We start from the raw sequence: 24,410 nt of genomic DNA, 5'->3' as shown, positions 1-24,410 counted from the left end.
AAGAAGGATTTTAAGAATCAGGGACCAAAACTTTTTTGTTTTTTGAAGTGATGGAGGGAGATTCAAATTATTATCGTCTCCATTTAAAAACACCGGTTAACTCTCTTTAGTTGCAAGTCTCTGTTTAAAAACACTAATTAACACTATTTAGCTATAATGCTCTTGACAAATTAGAAGCCAAAGCCCATTGCCAAGCTCGTGTTCTCCTTACCAATAATAGTTAATATATGCCATCCTGAGTCAGCTTCCTTGCTAGTTATGGCCTCTACCACCATTGTTGTTTCCCTGATGTTCTTGTCTTGCTAGTTTCAAAGACCACTTCATCGCTTGGGCTTCTTCCATTTCCACTGAGCTAAAATTATTTCTTTTTGCCCACGCCTTGATTCATTTGGCATGTTGGTCTCTTGCTATGATAGTCAACAAGCAATGATTGTTTTTCACAGCTGCATACACATTGATTTTGATGGTATTAACATTTGGAGGGAGCCATCTCTCGACTACCTAGGCTCTTTGAGGCTTTTCCGTGCTCAATTGGAAATTTAAGTAGGCTTTAATTACGTACCAAGTTTAGGACCAAGTCATGAAGATATCACCTTCCATGCAAACTCCATTTCTTATATTCCACACAGTTTCTCTTGTCAAAGCTGCCAATAAGGTGAATTTGCTCCTTTGTGACTCTATGCTCCAATAGCTGTGGAGGTGGATCTATGAAGATGCTCATTAACTCCTTTTTTGAGCTTGCTTGAATTGAGTTGATCCTAAAACCCCAAATGTTTCCAAGCCAATCCATTTGGGAGAAAACACATTTTTGGAATAAGTGAACTTCATCTTCCTCCTCGACATGACACAAAGGACACATCTTGTCACTCAAATGCAATACCTCAAACAGCTTCTTTCTTGTTGACAAGCCTCCCACAGCTACCCCCACAAGAATGTCTTATGCCTCTAATGTAGTCTTGTATCACAGATGGAATTTCAAGTAGTTTTAGCTTGACAATCAAAACAAATATGATTATCTATCTAATAGGCAGACTTAACAGTAAACTTGCTCTCGTGTGCCCACAGCAAGTTGTCAGGCTCCTCGGTGATATATTGAGCCATATTCCATATGTAGCCTTGTACCCATCACTAGCTCTTGGTTTGAAATCATCCAATCCAAGGATCCTCCCACACCCTTACCTTCCTTGATGATATGCTCCTCTGGGTCTTATACTCTTATCCTTATCCTTGCTGATATCAGAAATGAAGTTAGGGGGTTTAGAGGGGTTACCTTTTCCTATAGGAATAGGAATTGTAATAGAGCTGCTTTTGTTCTTGTCCAGCAAGCTTAAATGCAGAGGTGTGTTCTGGTGTGGCTTGAGAAATGTCCTGACTTCTTGCTTCCCATTGTAAATGTTGATGAAGCATAAATAATGCTATTTTTCATGTAAAAAAATCAAAATACTCAAAATACTAATGAAATCAACAGAACCCATAAAATATGGGCATGGCTTGCATCCGGTGCAGTGGAGGACTAGAGCTAAGCTTTCCCATATAATATTTCAAACATCTAGAATCCTCCTTCCCATGGTATCCTGGTAGGGCAAGAATAAAGGAAAGATAAGGCAGGACTGTAGTGAAGAAAAAGTGGCTAAGCAAGGGATACAATTACTAATCAAAAAGATGAAGGAAATGAAGAGAGGGGTAATAATACTAAATTAAAACACATCAAAAGAGAAATGCTTGCAAAAAAAATTGCAACTTTACAAGGCTGTGGACACAGCCCAAATACCGCCAGTTTCATCCCAAACTAGACCTGATTCTCTTTCTTTCAACAAATCCAATAAGATTCTAAATTGCCCGCAAAATGCATTGAAGAAACAGAAAAGACTCGTCAAGACACACAAGAGTCCCAAGTTATTTCCTTGGGTGTCCAATTGTCTCATTCATCTGAATAAGATATGACAAGTTCAGCAAAAGAAGAAAGGAAGAGAGCTGGTAATACACCTAATCGAAAGAATACACTTTTCTACAAAATAAAACCCTGAATTTGTATACAACTGAGAAGTGACAAAACTGACAAATACAATATAAATTTTATAAAAAATGGCAAACCTTTGAGTAACCGTGTTACCCTTTTATTCTTTAAATCAAACAAATTCAATCATATACCGGCTATCTCAAACTCTGAACAACGGAAATTACTCTGAAAAAAAGAATTCCCCAAAAGTGAATGACAAAATCGGCTTCATGGCCTAATAACTGACTTGCTCTCATTCAAAACCAACACTTAGACACAGTCATCCTTTGCTCCCATAGCAAACAACGAGCTAAACACAATAATCCAAACAAAAACCTGCAGTGACAGAAAGGACAAGAGAAAATATGCTTCGCTTAGTACAATAATGCTACTTTTGCTATTGGCATCAACATATAGATTGACAGCAGTAATAAAAAGAACAAAAATGAATTTTACAACACATTAAAAATTATTAAAAAAAGAACAAAAATGATCATTGACTAAGATATAAGGGTACTAAGGAAAGCAAAACTCAAATGATTCGACATTTTACTTAAATGTTGAGTAAACTAAAACAAATGAATTAAGAATTGATAACAGGCAGTGGTTAGTCAATAAAAGTACTCATTTTACTATTAATCTTCCAACAACGGAGAGAGATCCATCCAAGAATCTCTACCATATGTTGCCTTAGCTCAAATGAATCATAAATCATAAAGGATATCTACACAAGTTTCTAACTTATATCTAGGGATTCTGCACATGCTATAGGAACTTCCATCTGTACTCAATTTTAATTAGAGAGGATTCAAATAGTCCTCTTTAGCCTTCCCCTTTAGAGTCTGCCACTTAAATCATGTCAGTACTAGCAAGAAGCTCCATATTCTAAAAATTAAAAAATTAAAAATCCAATGATACATGCTAATCATTGGATACTCAAACTAAATTTCTACAGGAAAGCATTGTCTCCAATTTTTACTGCCTATCAACTGCTGTTCTTCTTATGTTCAATTACCCAAAAGTAATTCTGCCAATTACATTCAGCAGTAGTTTGACATATAAGATTTTAAGCTACCTATTATTATTATTATTATTATTTTTTTTTGATAAACACCTATTATTAATTATTGATAGATATATAGCATACAGTTAATATAAGTAACTATAAAGAAAATTAAATTTCCAAGGTCAAAATAATATTTTGAAAGAGAGAATCCATACTGCATATTGATGCTTCCAAGCCATTCTCCATTCTCATACCGATAATATGTATAAAGCAGCAATTTCACTTTTGATTAACCTCATTAATATTTTGTCGCATAAGCTTTTGACTCCTTATAATTTTTACACGTCATTATATTATATATATATATATATATATTTTAATTGATTTTATTTTAATCTTCTATTAGATTCTTACCATGTCACATTTCCTTTAGATGATAGAATAGATAGATCCCATAAAAAAAATAAAAAAAAATAAAAAAACAGATATAGTTCTATATACAAACAAAGTCATAATTAATGCCTATTAATAACCACCATAATTATCAAATTTCATATTTAGGCAAAAAAATAAAAGAGAATATATAAACTTAGCATGGATTACTGACTAGTTAATAAAGTTCTCCAACCCATTACGTGGCAGCTCATAAAACTATCCCGTTGTATTATTTAAACAAGCCACCTGCCTCATTAAATAGGTAATGTGACTAAAAGTACACGTGGATGATCTTATGAATAGCCACGTAGCAGGTATGAGGAATATTACTCCAAATCAGTTTATTGGTAAACTTTATCCATATGTATACATGTATATTCTTAAAGAGAATGCTTCATAAAACCCCGTTCAACAATGTAATAAATTTTGCTTTACAAAAGTGAAATTTATTTGAGGATATCTGTATTGCCATGATTGAAATTAAATGGAGAAAATGCTCTCAAAGTACCTAAAAGGTCAAAATCCATTCCATCCAACCCATGGTTGCTAAAAACCACGTATGTAGTCAAAGATGAGCATTCAAAATTTTACCTAGTCTCTTTATACATTCTCAAGTGTTTAAATCTGATTTCATTTCTGTATGAAGAACAGCAAGGCAGTGTATAGCATGCATAGTTGAACGCCCAATAACTAGAGAATTGGCTAATTCTCAAATTCAATAAGCAAGTGATAGACGTAGGCTTACCAATCTTAATTCAAAAAGACAAAGCTTTTGGAGAATGAACTAGAGGAAGCTGAAGCATTTGTTCAACACCTCCCAAAATAAGCAATCATCAACAGATAAAATCAAGCATGTTCCAAGATAGAATGAAGCTTTGGAACCCGCCTACGGAACAATGGTTCAAGCCGAAAAGATGGAGTGCCAAACTGCCACCTCTTAGCATCATACATCTCATTCCAGGCTTGCCTTATCTCATCAATTTTGAACCCAAGACCTGCATGGTTGCAGAGTATTCAAATATTTTCTAGTAACAGTGCTTAAATCTGCAAGAAAATACAAGACAATCTAAGAAGCATCATTTTTGCACATTTATTTGTATTACCTTCCAAGGCAGTAGCATTAGAACAATGGTTCTTTATCATAACAGCTATATCTGTTGGAGAAGCTCCTGCAAGTTCAAACTTCTCAACTGCAACCTCTAAACATTCTTCCCAAGTTGGTAGTTCTAGCTTATATTCCACAATTGAACGCTCATACAGCAAGGTTCCCCATAAGAGGTATATCTGCGACCTCATGTTTGCAGCCTGCTCTGCAGCTTCCTCAGCAGAAATATCTTTAAATAGCTCATTTAACCCCGTTTTCTGCGCTATTTCTTCATATTTCTCCGATTTGGAGAGCCCATTTAGACGCTGCTCCTCCATTTCCTCCCACATCCCCATGCCCTTGTCCATGCTGTCCTCAGCCTTGTTATAAAGCTGTAGGACCTCTGAGGAAGGTCCTGTCTCTAATTCAGTCTTTTTCCCAACTGCATAGTACCAACAGAGCTTTGCCTGCTCAAACTGCTGTTGTCCAAGTGCAAGATAACCTTCATAGAAGTCTGGTTTTATTTTCAGAGCTTCTTCATACCTCCTTTCTGCCTTCACATACTCTTTATGTGCCCATTCATATCCAGCCTTAATCTGCTCAAGTACAGATTCCCTCAAACTATCTTCCGAAAATAACACCCTCTTTCTTGCCCTGGACATGTGAACATTCCCCCAATTAAACAATGCCAAAGCTGCCATCTCTTGGAACTTATCTGCTGCAATATCAAACAGTTCTTGAGCATCATCATTTGTCACAGTATCCTCCACAGCCTCCGAGTATAGCTTCATCCCTAGCTCATGAAGATCCAAGTACGAGTCAGAATCAAATCCAACATGGTTCTTGAACAGTCGTGCAAACTGCATAATCCAGTCCTCAAGAGTGGTCAACCCTCTTTCAACTTCTTTAGCTTTCCCCACATCCCCATTTTCAACAAAATTACTTGATTTTGTATCATCATTCTGCACCTCCTCCGCATTGCTCATCCCCTCATAGACAGGCTCCTGATCAGGACTAACTTCAGCAATATACAATCTAAGAGACCCTTGTGAATCACCAGATGATTCGACCAACCTCAGCTCATCCGTAGTAGTGATTGTGACCAAATCACCCTCTTGATCCCTGTACTTCACAAGAACACCCTTAAGTCCAGGAAACCTATCCCCAACTATATCCCTCACCAACCTCATGCTACAATTACCTGGTAACTGCGCCCACCTAATATCCTCCCCAAACACCAACTTCACTGTCTTTGTAACCACTTTTTCTTCCTTAGCAGGCTTCGTAACCACTTTTTCTTCCAGAACTGTATTTGTGATCATTTCCTTATCCTTTACAGCACTAACCTTCTCTTCCACAACCACCTTATCCTCCGCCTTCAATTCACCTTTCCTAATCTTCTTCTTCCTTAGTTTCTCTTTCACCACTTTATGCACCTTTGAAGCACCCATTGGCTCCACATGAACCAGACCAATTACTTTCTCATCAACACTGATACCCTTTTCATCCATCGTCCTTTTCAACCTCTCCATATTCTCCAAAGCTGTAGTATTATTAGGTTCCATACTCAAAACAGTATTAACATCTCTAAATGCCAAATCCAATCGATTCAAAGCCTCATAACACTTCGCTCTCTTTAATAGCGCTTTACTGAATCTCGGTGACACTTCTAATGCTAAATTACATTCATTGATTGCTCGAGGATACTCACCAAGACCCAATTCCATATAACAGGAAGCTATATTGCAACGCAAATGTGCAGCATCAATGTGATTTCCAGGTAATAGTTTGATGGCCTTTTCAAATTTCAACATGGCACCCTCATGGTCCCGCTTTTGGAAAAGCTTATTACCTTCTTCTTTGAGCTCTTGGGACATATTGATGAAGATTGCAGTGTCTTCATCCAGGGCTTTAGGACTTCGGTCAGCAACCTTGCTTGGCTTACCATTTGCATTGCCAGGTTTGTGCTCTACCTGATGCTTCTTCTTCCCTGTTGGCTTTCCCATTGACTAATCCAAAAAAATCTGAACACACAAACGAAACCTCAAACCAAAGCTGTCTACAAGCTCTGATTTTTATACCAATTCAAACCCTTCTGCACCAACTAATACAACCATATATTACACAAGGAAGAAAGACCCTGCATAAAAATCCCTTTCAATCAAAACCCACTTGTTGACCAGTTCATACAAACAAAAAATTGACATATATAAAGAAAAACAATCCAAAAAAAAAAAAGTACGCTTGAAAAAGTTTGATTGAATTCGAACAAAAACCCACAACGTAAATTCATGCAAATATTAAAACCCAAAAAAAAGATGACAAACCGGATTTCAGAGCTGGTAGTAAAAATAAATAACAAGTAAAAGAAGAAGAAGAAGAAGAAAGAAAGAGTAATACCTGGTTGTATGTAGCTTGAGCTTGAGCGTCTGTCCGAAAAGAAAAGAAGAGAAGAGGAAAAACCATTTCCCAATCAATCGGGGGATTTAAAAATGATGTCTCTTCTCAACTTTTTGGATAGTGGGCTGTGGGCGTAGTCTCGTCCTAAAGGCACCGTATGGGAAATGACAGACAATTTTCCCCGACCTTTTTCTTTCCTGCCAAAAGGGTCAACGTTTCCCAATGGGAATTTAATTTTCCTCCACCCGTTGAAGCGCGTGAAAACTAACGCTCCCTTGCCAAAAACAAAAAAAAACAAAAAAAACAAAAATGGAAGAATAAGGCCGGTTACGCAGAGGAGTTTTAAGTAGTGTTGTTTATAGTTTTTTAAAATATATGTACGTGAAAATATGTGTAATATTGTTTAAAAACTGAAAATGAGTTATTTAACAACTCTACTAAATGGGGCCTAAAATGCAAACTACCTCCTAGTTTTTAAACTTGTGTACTTATTTTTAGTTTAAGTCTCGTGGAAGTTTGTCACACGTGTTTAGTTCGTTTAATAAAACAGTGCTATTTTATTTTCATTATGCAATATAACATTATTTTATTAGATGAATTAAACATTTATGACAAATTTAGGTAGCACTTAACTAAAAAAACAACTTATCTAAAGAGTAAAATATAAGATTTTAAAAGTCTAGGTACATAATTTTCAATTTTTAGTCAAAAGTAACGTTTTTGGTTATTGGCATGTTAATAATGATTGGATTGAAGTGTGTGCGTCTGTTGGAAGCGCCAAAAAGAGAGATTGGGGGAGTATTGCCCAAAGCGCCAGAGAGGCGGGGACAAGACAACCCTATATTCCACAAAAATAATTATAATAGTATTATATTTATATTTATATTTTTTGATAATCTATGATTCTATGTTATATTATTATATTTATATATCTACCTGTGGTGTGTTGTATTTTATATTTATTTATGTTTTTATTCTTAACGTATAAGGTTTGGAGTGAGAGTGGGCCTGAGATCTCCTTGAACCTACGGATATTCCAAAAGACAGCTTCATCGTTTTACTGTTCATTTCTCGCGCTCTTTCTTTTTCTTTTTCATTTTTACTTTTTTTTTTAACCAATGAATAAATTCCTCGGAGAAAACGTGTTTCTTGATTAAATTTTGAACTCTGAAAAGTCGTCAGCCAAATAACAATGGCGTTTTAAAGTAGGATATTTTGTTTTGTTTTATAGGTTAGGTATAGATAATGGGAAAATGGTGAGTGGATTTGGGAGTACCACAAAAAAATTCCATTACAATTTAGTAATATTTATCACTTAAGCCTATAATTATAAATAGAGAAATTCATAGGTTCAATTCGTAATTAATCAACCAATTAAATGAAACTGATAATTAATTCAGTATCATTTTGAATTATTAAATTTTAAGTAAAACTATACTATTGGTCTCTAAAATTTGCTTATTGAGCATTATTAGCATGGTTTTAAAAAATCGGAACATTCAAAAAAGTGTTTTTGCCCCCCAATTCTAGGTTCAACTCAATTTTGACTGGTTTTTTATTAGACCAAATTGGTGCCTGGTTTCTGGCTGAACCGACCGGTTTGGTCCAATTGTTAAAATAGTGATCATTAATTCCTCTAAATTCAAGTAAGCATAATTGATCTTTTAAGTTTAAAAAATGAGTATAATTGGTCTTATTAATAGTCATTAGTCTCATGACTTATGTAGGTAACGAAACAATGACGTAACAAAATTTGGGCAATGTGACATCAATTTTAATATTAAAAAAGAGTCAATGCTGACTCACTAATAACCCATGACCCGTTAAAAATATAATCCAACCATTTTGTGACCAGTTAAGAAATGGGTATTCCCAAATCAAACTGAAAATTGAAGAATGTCACTCTTGATTTGAGAGAGAGAAGAACGAAATCCCAAATCAGCATCCTTCATCCTCACAACCATTGTCCTTCTCCGAGAAGTTCTATACTTTTGGGTCCTCATTCACCACAAGTTTCGCCTCTCAATAGCTAGTTCACTATTCCATTGGAATGTCGCCCCAAAATATTGTTCAAAGATGAATCTATTCAAAGTTGAAAGCTTGTAGAGTAAATAAGGTGTTGAAGGCAAGCGTTGTGATTGTATTCACTTGCTCTTTCAATTGTGATATTATGTCCATTTTTCATCAATTCAAAACCCTAAGGCCCAAACCATAATCAATCTTTTCAAAATTTGCACACAGATTGAGTAAAATGGTACTAGTAAAAATGGTACTTTAATAGTTGTAGTAGTTGACATTTGAACTCTAAAACACGACACTAAGCTTAAGAGAGTGTTTTTTTTTTTTTTTTTGGGCTTAGCATTTGGGTTTGAGTTTGATACTTTAATTTGGGAATACCCGTTTTTAACAGGTCAAAAAAGGTTCATTGTATTTCTAACAGGTCATGGGTTTTTAATGAGTCAGCAATGGATTTTTAATTATTTAATATTAAAATTGATACCACATCACCCAAATTATGTCACGCTATTGTTCTGTTAGTCACATAAGCCATGAGACTAACGATTATTAATAGAAGTATCTGTTGTGCTCATTTTTTAAATTTAAAAGACTAATTGTGCTCACTTGAAATTTAAGGGACAAAAAGCACTCCATAAGTAAATTTCAAGAATCAACACTGTAGTTTCTTCTAAATTTTAATTACAAAAGTTTTATCCTAAGTCAATCAATTGGTTATCCAAATACATGTTCTGTTTCGCCACATCAATAATCAAAATATTAACACTTTAACTACGAAATAATTTTGAATTATTAAATTTAATTACAAAATTTTTATCCTAAACTAATCGATTGGTTATCAAAATACCTTTTCTGTTTCGCACCATCAAAAATAAATATATTAACACTATAAGTTCTTCTCTTATTTCTTTTGTGAAAAAATTAGCACCATATTTGATGACATGGGAGAAAAAGGCTAAAAAAGAAAAAGAAAAGAGGTAAGGGAAAATTTCTCCCTTATAGAGAGACAGAGAGAGAGAGAGAAAAAAGAGGCAACTTATATTAATAAATTTTTTGTTTTAAAAAAATGAAAATAAAAAGAAACTTATTCCCTTGATTCCTGGGACCTAAAATACTTGTTTTGGTCTGTATCCTTAAATTTTTGATTTGTTGTTATATGGTCCTTCCATTCTAAGACTATTCAGTATGAATATGTTTGACAGCATGAGACAAAAAGAAAAGGGGGAAAATTAGATTTTACTTTTAAAACTTAAATGAAAATGGATATCTAATGGTCCGTTTGGATTGTGGGGAGAGAGGGAGAGTAGAATAAAGTAGAGTAGATTTGGCTCAAAATTAGCTTATTTTTAACTAATTCTACTCCCCTCTACTCCCTCTCCTTCCCCCCTCAATTCAAACAGGCCCTAAGGGTTTATTTAGTTGTGATGAAAAAGTATTTGGATAGAAAATAGTTGAGGGATAGAAAAATAGGAATAGAAAATATTTAGTTTTCTCTTATATACGTTTGGTTGGAAGGATGCAAAATGAGAAAATCTAAGACCACAACTTTACTACAACTCTAGAGTGGCAAACTATGAGTGGTGGAGGCAAAATGATAGGCCAATGTGAAAGTAATAAGTGGCACTTTCCACTTTAGAATTGTGACAAAAAAAAGTTGTAGTTCTAGAACAAAGCATAAAAAAGTGGAAAGATTTTTTTTTATTTGATTGAAAAGAAAAATGAGATAATAAAAAATGTAATTTATATAAATTTACTCCTATTACATAAAAAAAAATATTTTGAAAAAACAAACAAACAAACACCAACCTTAAGTACAAGTGCAAGGAGATGGGAGTAGGTATGTAATTTCCCATAAAGCCCCCTCTTCCCCCCACATTTTATCCTTTGGGGGATTCCAAAATCTCCCTAAATTGTATATACAAAGAAAAACATCTAAGCCCTACCATTTTCTTTTATATTTTCCCCCTCAACCAAACATCCTCCCATACCATTTTCTCTAAACTTCTCTTTCCTCTGTTTTCTATCCTCCAAATAATCATCCCAACCAAATAAGTCCTAAGAGTTTTATAATTCAATAACATTGTGTGAAAATCACAGTTTGAATCCCCCTTCCCATGGGTTATAATAGCAACTGATTTGTATATTTTATTTTTAAAAAACATCAAATTTATCATTGTGGATGGAGCATACTAGATTGGGCATGGACTTTATGAAGTATTTTTTGACCCAACCCATAGTACTTTTAAGAACCACCCCATTGGGTTGGGTTTTAATCTTTATTTTTTCATTTTTTATAGATCTAATAAAAAAATTGAGTCTTCATTCAACTATTTAAATTCATTAAGCTTAATTTTCTAACAAATACTAAAATAAATAAACATAACAAATTTTTAGTTTTAAATAACATTCAAAATCTAAATTAATCAAACTAACAATTTTAAAATGTATATATTTTTTAATTATTAATAATGTAGGTTTGGTTCAGGTTTATTTTGGTTGAAAATTATGCCAACCCCAACTAACTTTTTAGAGAGAGAGAGAGAGAACCATCAACCCACGAAGTAATATCAATGATGACAAATGTACCTAGCCTTTGGTTAAAATGGTGACTATGTTCTTCCCCTTTAGGGTTCGATCCCAAGGATTCAGACTTTATAGCAAAAAGGAAAAAGAAGAATGATGACAAATGTAAAACTTTAGAAAAGCTGCAAGTGAATGCAGTGATGTTTTCTGACCAAAATTATCATGTGGAATCCGGTTAAAGAGGTGAATTGTAAACTACACGGATCCCTCATGCTTTTGCCCCATAGTTGCTTGTTTATTATATTGGGTTGCAAAAAGAATTATTATATTTGTTTGTCATTTGAATATCTGTACAACATGACCTCAAATTTGGTGGGCATTTTATGTTTACATACGCATAAAAATATAAATTTACTTGGCCAAAATCTTCGGCCAAATACCATTTTAATTCCACAATATAGCATTTTATTGTTAGATGGGGAAAAAATGGAAAGCATAGACACGCTCTACAGATTAATAATTCTTCCTAACAAAACTTTCATAACTATTTTCATCTTTTGTTCAAAAGAGGGATACACAATGAGGTTGTACTCCCTGAAACATTACATCCTTTATTATAAAGTGGGCAAATGTACATTATGCTACAAAATCTGTAGTATAGTTCATTGTCAGAATCTATAATTTGATACACTCGCAAGTGATTTTTCCCCCCTAGTAAAGTCACTTCCTAAGAAAGAAGTTACCTGTTTGATTTACAAGGTCGAACCTTTGAGCTATCATATAAGAAGCATCCTTAAGGGTCCATGCACTCTCTGACCCAGGTAGGGATCAAGAAGACAACAGTGAAACCTAAGAATGGAAATTACCTATTTCACAACAGGTTGGAATCTTTCCAGCTATGATAAGTATCCTAGACCCAGGTATGTATCAAGAAACCAACTGAGAAAAGGAACAATCACTGGCAGTACCTGCAGCTAGAAAAAAGGCCCAGGAACCCTTCCTGCATAGGTTGAGCAATATCCCTTTCCCGATTGTATAACACTCTTACAAACTCATCTGAGCTTAAATTTTCATCACGATTTGAGTCAAACATGTGGAAAATGATTTCTACCATGTTATCAGAGAGGGATACACCACACACCTGATATTGGATAAACAACTCAATCAAAATGAAAGGAATTTTGAGAAAAAGCAGGGAAGGGGGGGAGGTGGAGTAAGAAGCAAAAAAGAAAGAAAGAAGGAAACAGGTAAAAGTACGTACCTGAGATGCAGCTCGTTGAAAGTCATCTCTTGTTAACAGGCCATTCACTTTTCCAAAACTGAAAAGGGCCAAAGCAAATGGCTGCAAATTTTTCCGTAGCTTAGCAAAATTTTTGAACTCCTCAAATGTAATGCGCATATCCATAAGATGGGGAACATTGTTCAATTCATCAACCCGATCAAGCAGCCTGCCTAAATGGCTCATGTCCGCAGAAGCAACCATGGACAGCGCAAAGTCCTTGGCTGATATAGATCTTTGTGATTTGTAGTCATAATGATCAAATTCCAACCTCAGAATCTACAAATTAAATTGTATGTTCACATATGATGAATTACGGCAGCAATTAGGAGATTAAACAAACTTCTAAAGAAATTCAAAACAATGATATTTAGAGTGGCGACATAAAAAATAGTAACTTGGTATAGTTCAAAAGCAATTAGCAATTATGCATTTGAAGTAACCTTTATATAAAAGCAAGCACGACAACTTGATTGAAAATGATATCAATATGATACAAAGGAAAGAGAAGAGGGGGGAGGAAGGAGGGGGGGGGGGGGGGGGTGTTTCTGATGCATAAACAAGATCACTATAACTACTCCTCATCCTTTTTTTAAGGAAACCTTTTAGAAGAAAGAAAAGAATAAAATTCCTACATAAAATTTCTACATTGGGAAGCCACCTATCAAAGAAAAGGTTTCATGGGAAGCCATTACTCACCCGCATTCCCAAAAATCGTTTAAAGAATTGCGCTAGGCACAGTTTTAATTGATAGCTGCAATGTATACAATGCCTTTCCTTTTGATTCATAAAATTAAAATAATTATACCCATAATAAGACTACCATAGCATAACAATCTAGACACAGTGAGATTGACAAAAATCCCTAACCATGCATATTGCTTTTTTTCTCCACATAGAAAGTATATTCCCTTTCTGGCTTGAGGAATTTAGGAATTGTATAAAACGACAGTAGTATCTGTTCACCTATGTGTGATATTCTGAATGTTCATCTTATTCCTAATATTACTTTCTAGACATTATCAGTATTTATTCCTTTCTTGGTGATGTACATCAACACATACAAGTACAATTGAGTACAAAAGGAGATTGCCATTTGATAATAAATGTAATTTGATTTATGGTTTTAGTTTGGAAGTTAGACTCGCTACAAGTATTACTACTGCTACAACATCATTGAGATCATCACCCATTCATCATGATGTAAAGCTACAACCCAATTCCTTGTAATTTGCACCAAGATTAAACATATAACGAAATCTGTTCCGATCTCTAGATTTCAGTATCAGTTACTGCCACAGGCCCAATTCAAAATAATGTATGTTCCTCTTTTACGGTTTTAGATCCCTAATCATGGCCCAATTTTTAACCTCTTTCTTACATAATTTAGGATTGTTAATCTTAGGTTGGCAACTAACAAACTAGCCACCAATGAAATAAAATAAGGTTCAAAGCAGTATGGCAAAGGTGCAAGGACTTACTTCATCGTGCAAATCTCGCATAAATTGGATAAATTTATCATGTTGGAGGTGTTCATTTCCGTCCTTACCAAAGAAACGCTCCACCAGGCCTCCATTTTCTACAGAACCATTGACTTTTAACCCAGTTCGTAGCCCATCCCTGTGTTGAGCCCCTTGTCTATTACGAGCTCGCATCAAAGCCATCACTTTTTTGAATTCTTTCTTATCTATCTCCCTATAAAATATGGATATATAAGGTCAAAGTATGAGGGGAAAAGAAAAGCTGCATGAAGAGTACAGTAAATGGAGTAAAAGAAAGCCAATCTGCACATCAGCATGCATAAAATAATACATCAAAGTTTTGATGTTGTGGTATATTTTAACAGATTGAAATGACTCTTAGCCACATCACATTAAATAATATGTTAAATATCAATATTTTTTTTCTTTAAGTAATATTTCAAATATCAATCATTAAAATTTGCTCAAAAAAATAACATCATTCATTAATTCACTCCAGCCTGCATATCCAAGGTTACTAAAGCAGTTTTAAGTACAAGAATTAGTGTCACGGTGCAATTGGTATCTGCTACAGAAACATTGTTAATATGACCTCAATCAGTTTAAATTCATTTTTTAAGTCAAGAATCTGAAAATTGTAGTGGCAAATGCAGTTTGTGTTTCAGAACAAGGTAATCAAAGGCAAAAGGCGACTTTAAGGCAACAAGGCCTTATATCGCCTGAGGCATGAGGCGACAAAAAGGCACTAGCCCGATTTAAGTGAGTGGAAATACTAAATATAATTTTACATATAAAAATTTAATCATATGTATCTCATGTATTCTTATATCTTATATGTTTACCTATTCAAAAAAAAAAATTCTCATGTATTCAAGTATTATAATCAAGTGCTTTTGAAATGTGTCAGCATGAAGAAATTAGGTCTATTAATTGATTTCAAAATAGGCTTAAAACGCTTTAGACTCTATTAAATCATTCTAACAATAAGTTTTACAACAAGCTTCTATAAATTAATTAATATAACAACAGGTTTTGTAAAAAGCTTCTATAAATTAATAATCTAATAATAGTTTTACAAAAAGCTTCTAAAAAAACTTAAGGTTCTCGTCTTTGCGCCTTTTGTTTGGCTTAGGCAAGCAAGGTTCCATAAATTAATAATCTAATAATAGTTTTACAAAAAGCTTCTAAAAAAACTTAAGGTTCTCGTCTTTGCGCCTTTTGTTTGGCTTAGGCAAGCAAGGTTCCATAAATTAATAATCTAATAATAGTTTTACAAAAAGCTTCTAAAAAACCTTGAGGCTCTCGTCTCAGTGCCTTTTGTTTGGCTTAGGCAATCACCTTGCTTGCCTAGGCTCTATAGGCAAGCGCCTCACTAATGGCATGTAGGCTCTAAAGGGAAGCACTCAGCTTGCCTTTGACCATCTTGTTCAGAACATAATCGAATCAATAACCATAACCTGTACTCTTTGACCATTGTGGTTAAAGTTGGTTTTTTTTTTTTTTTATATATATTATTTTATACACCTATACCTAGTGGAATTTGAACCCATGACTTTGACCTCCACCTTATGATATAGGCTTTTAATTCTGACTGGTAAACAAACTCCTAATTGAATGAGACCAAAACACACACATCAAAAGCCCATAGACAAAATAAAACCTAATGCCCACAACCGAAAATTATAGAATTCCGAAAATATTGTTGACTCTAGACAAAACATAAAATAAAAAACCAACTTAACTATCTACAAGGTGACACTAATTCTTGAACTTTGCCTTGTCTTAAGTTTCTAAAGAGGATTTTTGTTTTTTTGTTTTTTTTTTCCTCATTACGCAGTGGTTGCACAATCAACTCAATCCCTCAGAAAAGAGCTCAACTTCACCGAGTTAGGGGTTGGGATGTCTTTAGCCCTATTGGTAAGCACAACTTTCTAAATAAGGAACTCATCAACTTCAGCATCTGTCTTTAGCACACGTGAGAGTATACTTGTTCCCATAATATATATATATATAGGAATGCCCAACATGGTATGTATTACTATTCCATATCCATGTGAGACTCTAAAGTGCAGGAAAAAGCTTAAGAGGCAGCACATCACATAACACTTTTTTTTAAAACTAGCCAATTTCAAATATGACTAAAACACTGTTTATCATCCTTCAACTGTGTTTTAATGATCCCTGCCACATGGTAAAAATTAAATGGGACTCCACTTTTAATCCCAATTTCTTCAACACTATCTTGGAAATAGCATCAGTACAACTTGCAGTGTACATTACCCAAGAACAAAGTTATAAAAAAAATGATTAAAAAAAATTTAACAAAAGTTTGAAATGCTTTTCCCCTATAATGGTTGTCTTCCTCCATATGAACAGCTGGCTTAATAGTTGTAAAAAGTGGTCAAATGATGCCTATCATACCCTCACCATCTAGATCTAGGTCATCAAACTTTACTTTTCAGCTAGAATCAAGGGGTTCACTAACCTTTTCAAGCATAACAGCTGATGTTGAATGACATTGAAAAGACATATAGCCAAAATCATGACGTTTGACACTTCATACAAGAATTAGAAGTACTAGAGACATTAGAATTACTTTGAGACTTGCCCAATTGGGCTCCACAATTACTCTCACTTCTAGTATATCACAGCTCTCATTAAGGCTTTCTTTCTAGACTCTTCTTGCAATACATCAACCATGGTATAAAGTCTACTTGTAGCCAAATTATTCAATCCTTGGTGATAGATAGATATTATCACAGCTTCAATCCATGGAAATCCAAATCTCATAGCTAAGTTATAAAACTTTTTTCTTAGCTAGGTAAGGTATGGAACTTGTTGTTGTACTTAATCAAATAACTCCCTTGCATCATCTGCGTGATTGCAAATTAGCTTTCTGTTTGTAATTAGATAGCACTAACTAACAACTCATAGTTATTCGCATGTTCCCCCAAGTTTTCCATATACCTAGCTGCATAATTAGATTGTTGATATTTTCCCACCAAATTCAAACTGTCTCCTTGAGTTTAGCAACTGCAAAAAAGAGTTTTCGCTCTTCACTTGAGCTATACTATTTAAAAGGCTTTCCAAATTACGCAACCAATCAAAAAAAACACCTCTGGACTGCTCTCCCTATAACTATCACTAATTTCTAGTTTAACAACTCTATCCAAATAAGCCAATCTAAGTTCTCCTCGAAATTGTAATAATGTTAGAAGATAAGGTTGATTTCCTTCCATAAAGCCAGCACATGACGCATGAACCATATGTATTACTGTGTCTTCTGTGGAGGCCCCTAAATAGTGCTAGGTCCATTGGAGTCTAAGAAAGAAAAATGTATTGAGTTTGAGTGAAACATTGGGATAGAACCAGAAACTGATCTAAAGGAGGGGTCTGTGGTTATTTCAGTAGAACTTTGACCGAGAACAATGGCCAACAGCTTGTCCAAAGTTTTGTTCTATTGAATTTACCTTCTTAGTCAACTGATTCAAATTCTTCTTTGTTCCTTTAAAGTCTTTAGAAAAATCCTTGAATTTCAGATTTAATTCCACTTTAGTCACCATTATCTTGTATGAAGAATTTTGCTGAGCGGTTATTGGAAGATAATTTTTGCAAAGAAATTGTAACAAGATTTTGTCAACAAGCCACCCAACAGAACCAATGGTTCCAACCAAAAATTCAAAAAGGATGTCAGGCCAGAGAGCATAGGCTTCTCAATCGACAACGGGTGCAAGTTTTGAAACCTGATCTTATCTGGTTGATTGGCAGGTTGATCCTCAACCTGACCGAACCCAACTTGTGACCGCTCCTACTTTTGGTATGCTTAGGGTTAAGAGTATTTGTGGATTTAGCGTTTAGAAATTTTAAAAAGAATCTGCCCACAATCTGTGAACAATACACATGAATTGTAAGATAAACATAATAAGGCCAATGTGGCTCAATATTCCAGACACAAAATTTTTTATTAATTAACTCCATCTTGAATTGAACCAAAACACACACATAAAAGCCCATAAACTAAATACCCACCTATCTAAATAAACCCAAGGCACACAACTATGATTCACAACTAACAATTACGGAATTATAAAAATATCCTTGACTCTAAATAAAACATAATAAAATACTAGTAACCTGAAACTAACACAGGCACTTATTCTTAGCTTTGCCTTAATCTTAGGCTATCAAAGAGGATATATTTTCTCTAACCATGTAGTGGTTGCGCTGTCATCTTACTCTCATAAGATAAGGAAGTGCCATTTAAACTAGAACTCATTGGATTTCAAAGGAGGAGTTGTGAAGGAATAATATGAAAGGGCCTTGAGAAAAAAAAAGGGGGGGGGGGGGGGGGGGTTAAAATACATATGGGTCATATACTGCTGTACTAATTTGGCAGGTCAAAGTCCAAAGATATCCTCCATAATTAAAATTATTGATAGATTCCACTCATACAAGATGCAGCCATAAATTACATCTGCATGCATATTACTTTTTTGAACTAAGCCTATTCCAACTGTCTGGGGATCAGATAAATACGCAAATACTCACATCACAAGTAACTAGTAACAAAAGTAAGATGTTCTACCTCAAATGCATTTAAAAGGAGTTCAAAGGAAGAAAATGGTAAAGCAGAGGAGTATATCAGGACTGCCTTGCAGCGCTCACTGATATCACTTCCGTTCCACCTTGCAAAGAATAATATATATCATATATAAAAAGAAAAGAAAATCTCTCAAGAATATCATACTCTGAATACTTTTGAGTCAAAAGAAACATACACAAGAAAGGGGAATTAATCATAATAGGAACAACTATCCTTATTTACCTATTATTTTACTTATCAAAAAAAAAACTATCCTTATTTACCTAATCAATTATATAAAAGATCCGGCCTTTACTGCATAACTAAAAACAGTAATCAACTAACAACCCACTGTCGCAGATAAAAATAAATAACTTAAAATAAATTTTTTATTCGCAAGAAAATGCTAGCAAATAACTGACTACAGCTATGCCTTCCACAACCTCAACTCCAAACACAATTATTTACTGCAGATGCAGATTTCAAAACAAAAGCAATGAAGGGCCAAAGGGCAGACAAGGCAAAACAGCAGGAAGCAAGAAGAGGGGTGGGGAGCAAAGGTAGATCATCAACTAGTTGAAAGTAACAGCAAAGGTAGATTATCAACTAGTTGAAAGTAACACAATCCCCATACATATCGGGCTTCAATCCCATTACATCAAGAACTGGACTTTAGTCCATGGATGATGGGCTAAGGGACAGCACAAACCTTGTTGATCATACAGGCCCTCAACCCCCGGTTGTACCCCGGGAGCCAAATGAAACATGGTCTGAAGCAAATTTTAGGTATTATTACAAGTCTTACACATGAACAGAGGGAATAGAATTCCTTCAGAGGAATGTTAATACAAGTTGGTGAATGGAGATGAAAGAAAATATAGAAGGGCAGGTGATAATGAAAGGAATGGGAGGGGGGTATTCTAATGCATTCTCTGATCAAAGTAAAACCCTGCAAAGGCTGTTGCTGGTTAAAATTGTTCTATGGAAATATTTAAAAAAATATATTTGATAATAATAATAAAATAAAAAGATTTTTTAGAAAAATGGAAAACTATTACAATTCAAAATTCCAAGCATTTCTAAGCATCATATGAACTGCTTAACCAATAATGAAGTTTAAAGAGTAGAAAGTTGACCATACAAGACACAAAAGCAAAAGCAACAAGATATAAGAGCCATATTAACGTTACAAAGAAAATGACATGTCCAATTTGTGTTTAAATCAATCGATGTGCAAAGGATGAAATTGTACCCATTATTGTTTATGTCAAACGTTTTGAATGCCACAGAAAAGTTTGATTCTGGGATACTGAGTAGTGTCACAAAAAAGATATACCTGTTACAAAGCAAACCATAAGAACTGTAAACTCCAAAAAGAAGCAAAATTTTAAAATGCACAGACTAATAAATCGTATTAATTCAAAAAAAAAAAGAAAAAGAAAAAGAAAACCCAAGATCCTCCTTTTAGAACAAGATATTGACATATGTAAGAATAATAGATAGGTTACTCACTCCTTAAAAGATATAAGTCCATCATTGTCTACATCAAAAAGCATAAAGAAATCTGAAGGAGCACAATGTAACTCTCCAGGATTTCTTTCCCCTCCCAAATATCCATCTCTAACAAGGTTGGATTCAGATGGAGGGAAAACAGGAACAACTGCTCGCATTAGATCAGCTGGTTTCATAAGCAATTCTCCATCGGGGGACCGTAAAGATGCAAAGTACTCAAAAACCTTCAGGCAAGAAAGGCACAGGACATTGTTAATGGGACTTGTATTAACTAAAAAATACAACTGGAAATAGGTAAGCTTTTAATTAACTTAATATGATGTATAGGCTCTAGGTTCAAACAGACATAGAGTCCAGGTCTATATCAAGGGAGTGTTTGGCATTTCATACACCAGTCCAGCTAAAAATAGTATAACTGTTTCTTATTCAGATTGGTAAATTTTTTTATTTAAAAACTGGTTCTAATGTTGATGCTTTTTCATTCAAAATATTTGTCACAACACAATGAAGAAATAGCAGAATTTCAAAGACAAGATGGGACTAGCAATGATTTGCAAATACACATCCCCAAGTAGCTTCAAAATTAAGGAAAATAATTTCAAATTGGATGTGAGAAGAAAGATTGTAGTTAATATGTTTTGGCTTTCCAAAATAGTAGTTTTAAAATTTTCTTTTTATTCAATCTATTAAATATTCGCTTTGATAATAAGGTTTGCATCAAGCACAAAAGTTTGATTTTTAATAAAGCTTCAATGAGAAATTGGTCACTGCACAATGCAGAAATCCTAGAATCTGAAAGACATGAGATTGACAATAATTTGCCAATAGACATCTGCAAATGAGCTCTAACTCAACTAGAACCTCCTACCCTTAAAAGTGCTAAGTGGAGGGTGAGATCGTGGGTTCAAGACCCATTGGGTGTTTGTGTAACTTACCAATCAAAAATTTTGAAAATAGACATCCCAAGATGGCTTCAAAAATTATGGCAGACAATTTTCAGTTGCATACAGAAGAAAAACATTGTATTTAATATGTTTTCGATCTTCAACGTATTAAACATTTGCTTTAACAGTTAGGTTTGCATCAGACAGATGTTTGTTTCAAAATTTAAGTACAATATATAGTCTAGACATATAGAATGCAAACAAAAACAAGTCTCACTAAGAAAATTGTATACAAACCTAAAGTGGTTATAATTAAGTGTAAACAGACTAGATATTGAATAAAAACAGTTCAAAATCAATCTGTTTTATTTAGGCTGAATTTAGTATATTAGAGCTAAACTAGTGTTGTGGTTTGCCATCAATGATTATATTGAAAGGTCACTACATAGCAAAATGATGTCTTAACTAAGTATCATCACACAAGCAATCCAAAATGTATAATTTCATAGATGAAACCATGATACCTAGGAATGAAATCCCATGTAGCTCACGACACAGCAACAGGTTTGGCAACATAAATGTCCATGTTCCAAGATTTTCAAGCTGATTTATAAAAATTGATAAAAGACAACACAATGATGACAGGGATGATAACAACATTGACATTAACATCAACATCAACACTAACAACAAGATATTGAATTATACTACAACAGATATTTTCAAAACTTCGAAATATGCAGAAGAGTAGAACGGCTACATGAGAAGTATTTATCTTGTTTCACGGAACAGCTTGGCATCTCGCCTCACGACAGAACTGAAGATTTCAAAATTTATAAAGTTTGAACCCTAAACCTGCTGCCAAAGAATTCAAGCCCTCAAACGTAAAGAACATAATAAAGAGCACAAGACCATATATTGCAGTTTAATGTAGTTGGCTAGTAATGTGAATTAATAAGAGGATCAAGATCAAGTTACACCTGGTGTAACTAAATAACCTTTTTTTTTTTTTTTATTGCATTAGATTGTTTTTGAAAAATACCACTGTTGGATTGCATGTATGTTCTCTAAATTAGTAAATTCTATACACGCATGTCTTCAAGTCAATCAATAGTATTTACTATCCATAATCTCATCTTTTATGCATAATTTTAAATGAGTCCCGTTAACAAGTGCCTTTAGGACATTTGTTAACGAACAATTTTATTAACACTCTAATGGTAAAACTGTCAAAAAATCAATTGCTTTTTTTTTTTTTTCCCATAAAAACTTTCTTAAAATGGTTCACTAACAAATGCCCTTAACGCATCCATTAACAAAACTCATTTTAAATTACACAAACTTAAAAAATTTAAACATCATATTGATGAGTTGTTTATTGTCTCTGATCAACTTGAAATTTTGCAAGTAAAAGTGGTACAAGAAGAATATATAACGAAACAATGGGATTTGTTAAAATTCGAATTCAATAAATTACACCAGATGTAACTTGAATCCAATCTTCCTTAATAAGATGTAAAAAAAAAAAAAAAAAATGAATTAAATCCAAATAAAGAAAAACAACATGGGTTTGAGTTTCTATAGAATACCTTTTCAGGAGGACTTCGCAACCTGATGCGTTTCTCATAGTTAAAGAAAACTCTTCTCCTATATGCATCTGCAAGTTCAACCACAATTACAAATCAAAACTAACACACAAACATTCCTTGAGATTCAAAATAGCATTTTATAGTATTAATACCTCCAAAAAGGTTCTTAGGGGTTTGAGGCAATGCTAATTTGGGAAAATATGCAGAAACTGAAGAAGAAGAAGAAGAAGAAGAAGAAGCAGCATCATCCACGGTAGATTCAGCAGAAGCGAAATCAGCGAAAGACAACAAGGGTTTATCGTGAGACCAGTATAGGAGCCCTAAGCCCGACCCGACTGTGATCGCCGAAGCCCATTTCAGAAACGAACCCCAAAGTGGGTTCTCTTGGTTACTGGTGTCGCGGTTTGAATTTGAAGCAGCGTTGATCAGGGGGAGTGATGATGATTGACGGAGCTGGAACCGTTGGATGAGGGCGAGTTGATGGAGGGAAGGTCGGTTTCTTTTGAGGTATGTAAAGGAACGCATAATGAGGTTCGGTGGTTGTTTTGGTTAGCGTGTGAGATTTGCAGAGAAAACAAAGCTAAGAGAAGAAGGGACGGTTTGGTTTGCCGTTAGGGCTATTTTTAAAGAGCTCTGTGCAGAAGGAATCCGTGGGCTTTCCTCCAAATAAAGGATTTTCGGTGGGCGCCTTCATTAGACATGTCGTTTTGAAGTTATATTCTATTTACTTCTTGTCATTTTTTTTTTTTTTTAAAAAAAAATTATTTTAATCCTTACATTTTAGAATTACGGTCAATTTTATTCTTATATTTTAGTAGGAATCAATTTGGTTCCTGTTATTTTCAATTTACAATCAATTTGGTCCCTACTATTAACTCACTAACGAAAAATACCTACATGGCAAATGATATGCACAATTGGCACAATTAAAACTGACGTGGCTTATAAAATAATAAAGAATTTTAATTGAAATTAAAAAAATGCCATGTCAGCATAGAAAAAAAAATATTAATTTCTCAAATTTTAAAGAAAAAAATACTTGAATTTTCTTTTCTTTTCTTTTCTTTTCTTTTCTTTTCTTTGTCATTCTTGTAGTTTCTTGACGAACAAACACAGCAAAACTGATTTTTTTTTTCCCTCTCACCAAAATCACACCCCAAAAAATTCCTTCAACCAAAAGTAATATCAACAAACTAAAACCATCACAGAGAAGTTTCAATTATTTTCTAAATACAATTTCATTTCTTAGCAACCAAACTGAAAAAGAATATATAATAAATATCATAGAGACATTTCAACAAACACAAGAGCTTAGTGCAGTAAAACCTAGGCAAAACATAAATAAGAACAAAATGAAATGAAACGAAACTATAATACAAAGCTCGTAAGAAGTAGCAGATGGATTTTTGTTTTTCCCACTACATTTTCCTCTTTGTTTTTCTTGAGAACCAAACAAAAAACAAAAGGAAATATTGCAAATCGGAACTTTACTACCCACTCTAACAACCCACCCTTGGCAATGTCCTCCACCACGCAATTGTAAGCAGAAATCCCAACCCAAATTGACCATTATCTCCCTCTGCCGATAAAACCATCAAGGGTTATACTGATTTGGCCAAA

The 24,410-nt window shown here is 34.2% G+C and overlaps 2 protein-coding genes across 2 annotated transcripts; both read right to left on the bottom strand.

Annotated features, from left to right (window-relative positions):
* Positions 1-1,876: 1,876 nt before the first annotated feature.
* On the bottom strand, positions 1,877-7,097 carry LOC126712889 (protein PHOX1). The gene is made up of 4 exons (XM_050412411.1): positions 6,925-7,097; positions 4,544-6,664; positions 4,186-4,435; positions 1,877-2,335 (listed from the first exon to the last, which is right to left on the bottom strand). Exons 2-3 carry the CDS (start codon positions 6,528-6,530, stop codon positions 4,287-4,289), a joined length of 2,136 nt encoding a protein of 711 aa, XP_050268368.1. The 5' UTR covers positions 6,531-6,664; positions 6,925-7,097; the 3' UTR covers positions 1,877-2,335; positions 4,186-4,286.
* A 4,877-nt stretch (positions 7,098-11,974) lies between these two features.
* On the bottom strand, positions 11,975-23,474 carry LOC126712888 (calcium uptake protein, mitochondrial-like). The gene is made up of 7 exons (XM_050412410.1): positions 22,943-23,474; positions 22,791-22,858; positions 20,318-20,541; positions 20,058-20,141; positions 14,224-14,437; positions 12,725-13,021; positions 11,975-12,604 (listed from the first exon to the last, which is right to left on the bottom strand). The coding sequence occupies exons 1-7, from the start codon at positions 23,313-23,315 to the stop codon at positions 12,419-12,421; spliced, it is 1,446 nt and encodes a 481-aa protein (XP_050268367.1). The 5' UTR covers positions 23,316-23,474; the 3' UTR covers positions 11,975-12,418.
* Between the last annotated feature and the right edge of the window lie 936 nt (positions 23,475-24,410).

This window comes from Quercus robur, chromosome 2, assembly GCF_932294415.1.
Source record: "Quercus robur chromosome 2, dhQueRobu3.1, whole genome shotgun sequence".
In the NCBI taxonomy this organism is placed as follows: domain Eukaryota; kingdom Viridiplantae; phylum Streptophyta; class Magnoliopsida; order Fagales; family Fagaceae; genus Quercus; species Quercus robur.
This window is presented reverse-complemented; position numbering and strand designations above follow the sequence as displayed.

Bases quoted from the DNA above. Each gene is read 5' to 3' on its own strand.
- LOC126712889 (XM_050412411.1), bottom strand. From the start codon at position 6,530: ATGGGAAAGCCAACAGGGAAGAAGAAGCATCAGGTAGAGCACAAACCT. The intron at 4,436-4,543 runs GTAATACAAATA...GCAACCATGCAG, and splicing joins TAATGCTACTGCCTTGGAAG to GTCTTGGGTTCAAAATTGAT.
- LOC126712888 (XM_050412410.1), bottom strand. From the start codon at position 23,315: ATGCGTTCCTTTACATACCTCAAAAGAAACCGACCTTCCCTCCATCAA. The intron at 20,542-22,790 runs GTATTCTATAGA...TCTTGCCTGAAG, and splicing joins TGCGAAGTCCTCCTGAAAAG to GTTTTTGAGTACTTTGCATC. The intron at 20,142-20,317 runs GTGAGTAACCTA...GCTTTGTAACAG, and splicing joins GGACTTATATCTTTTAAGGA to GTATATCTTTTTTGTGACAC.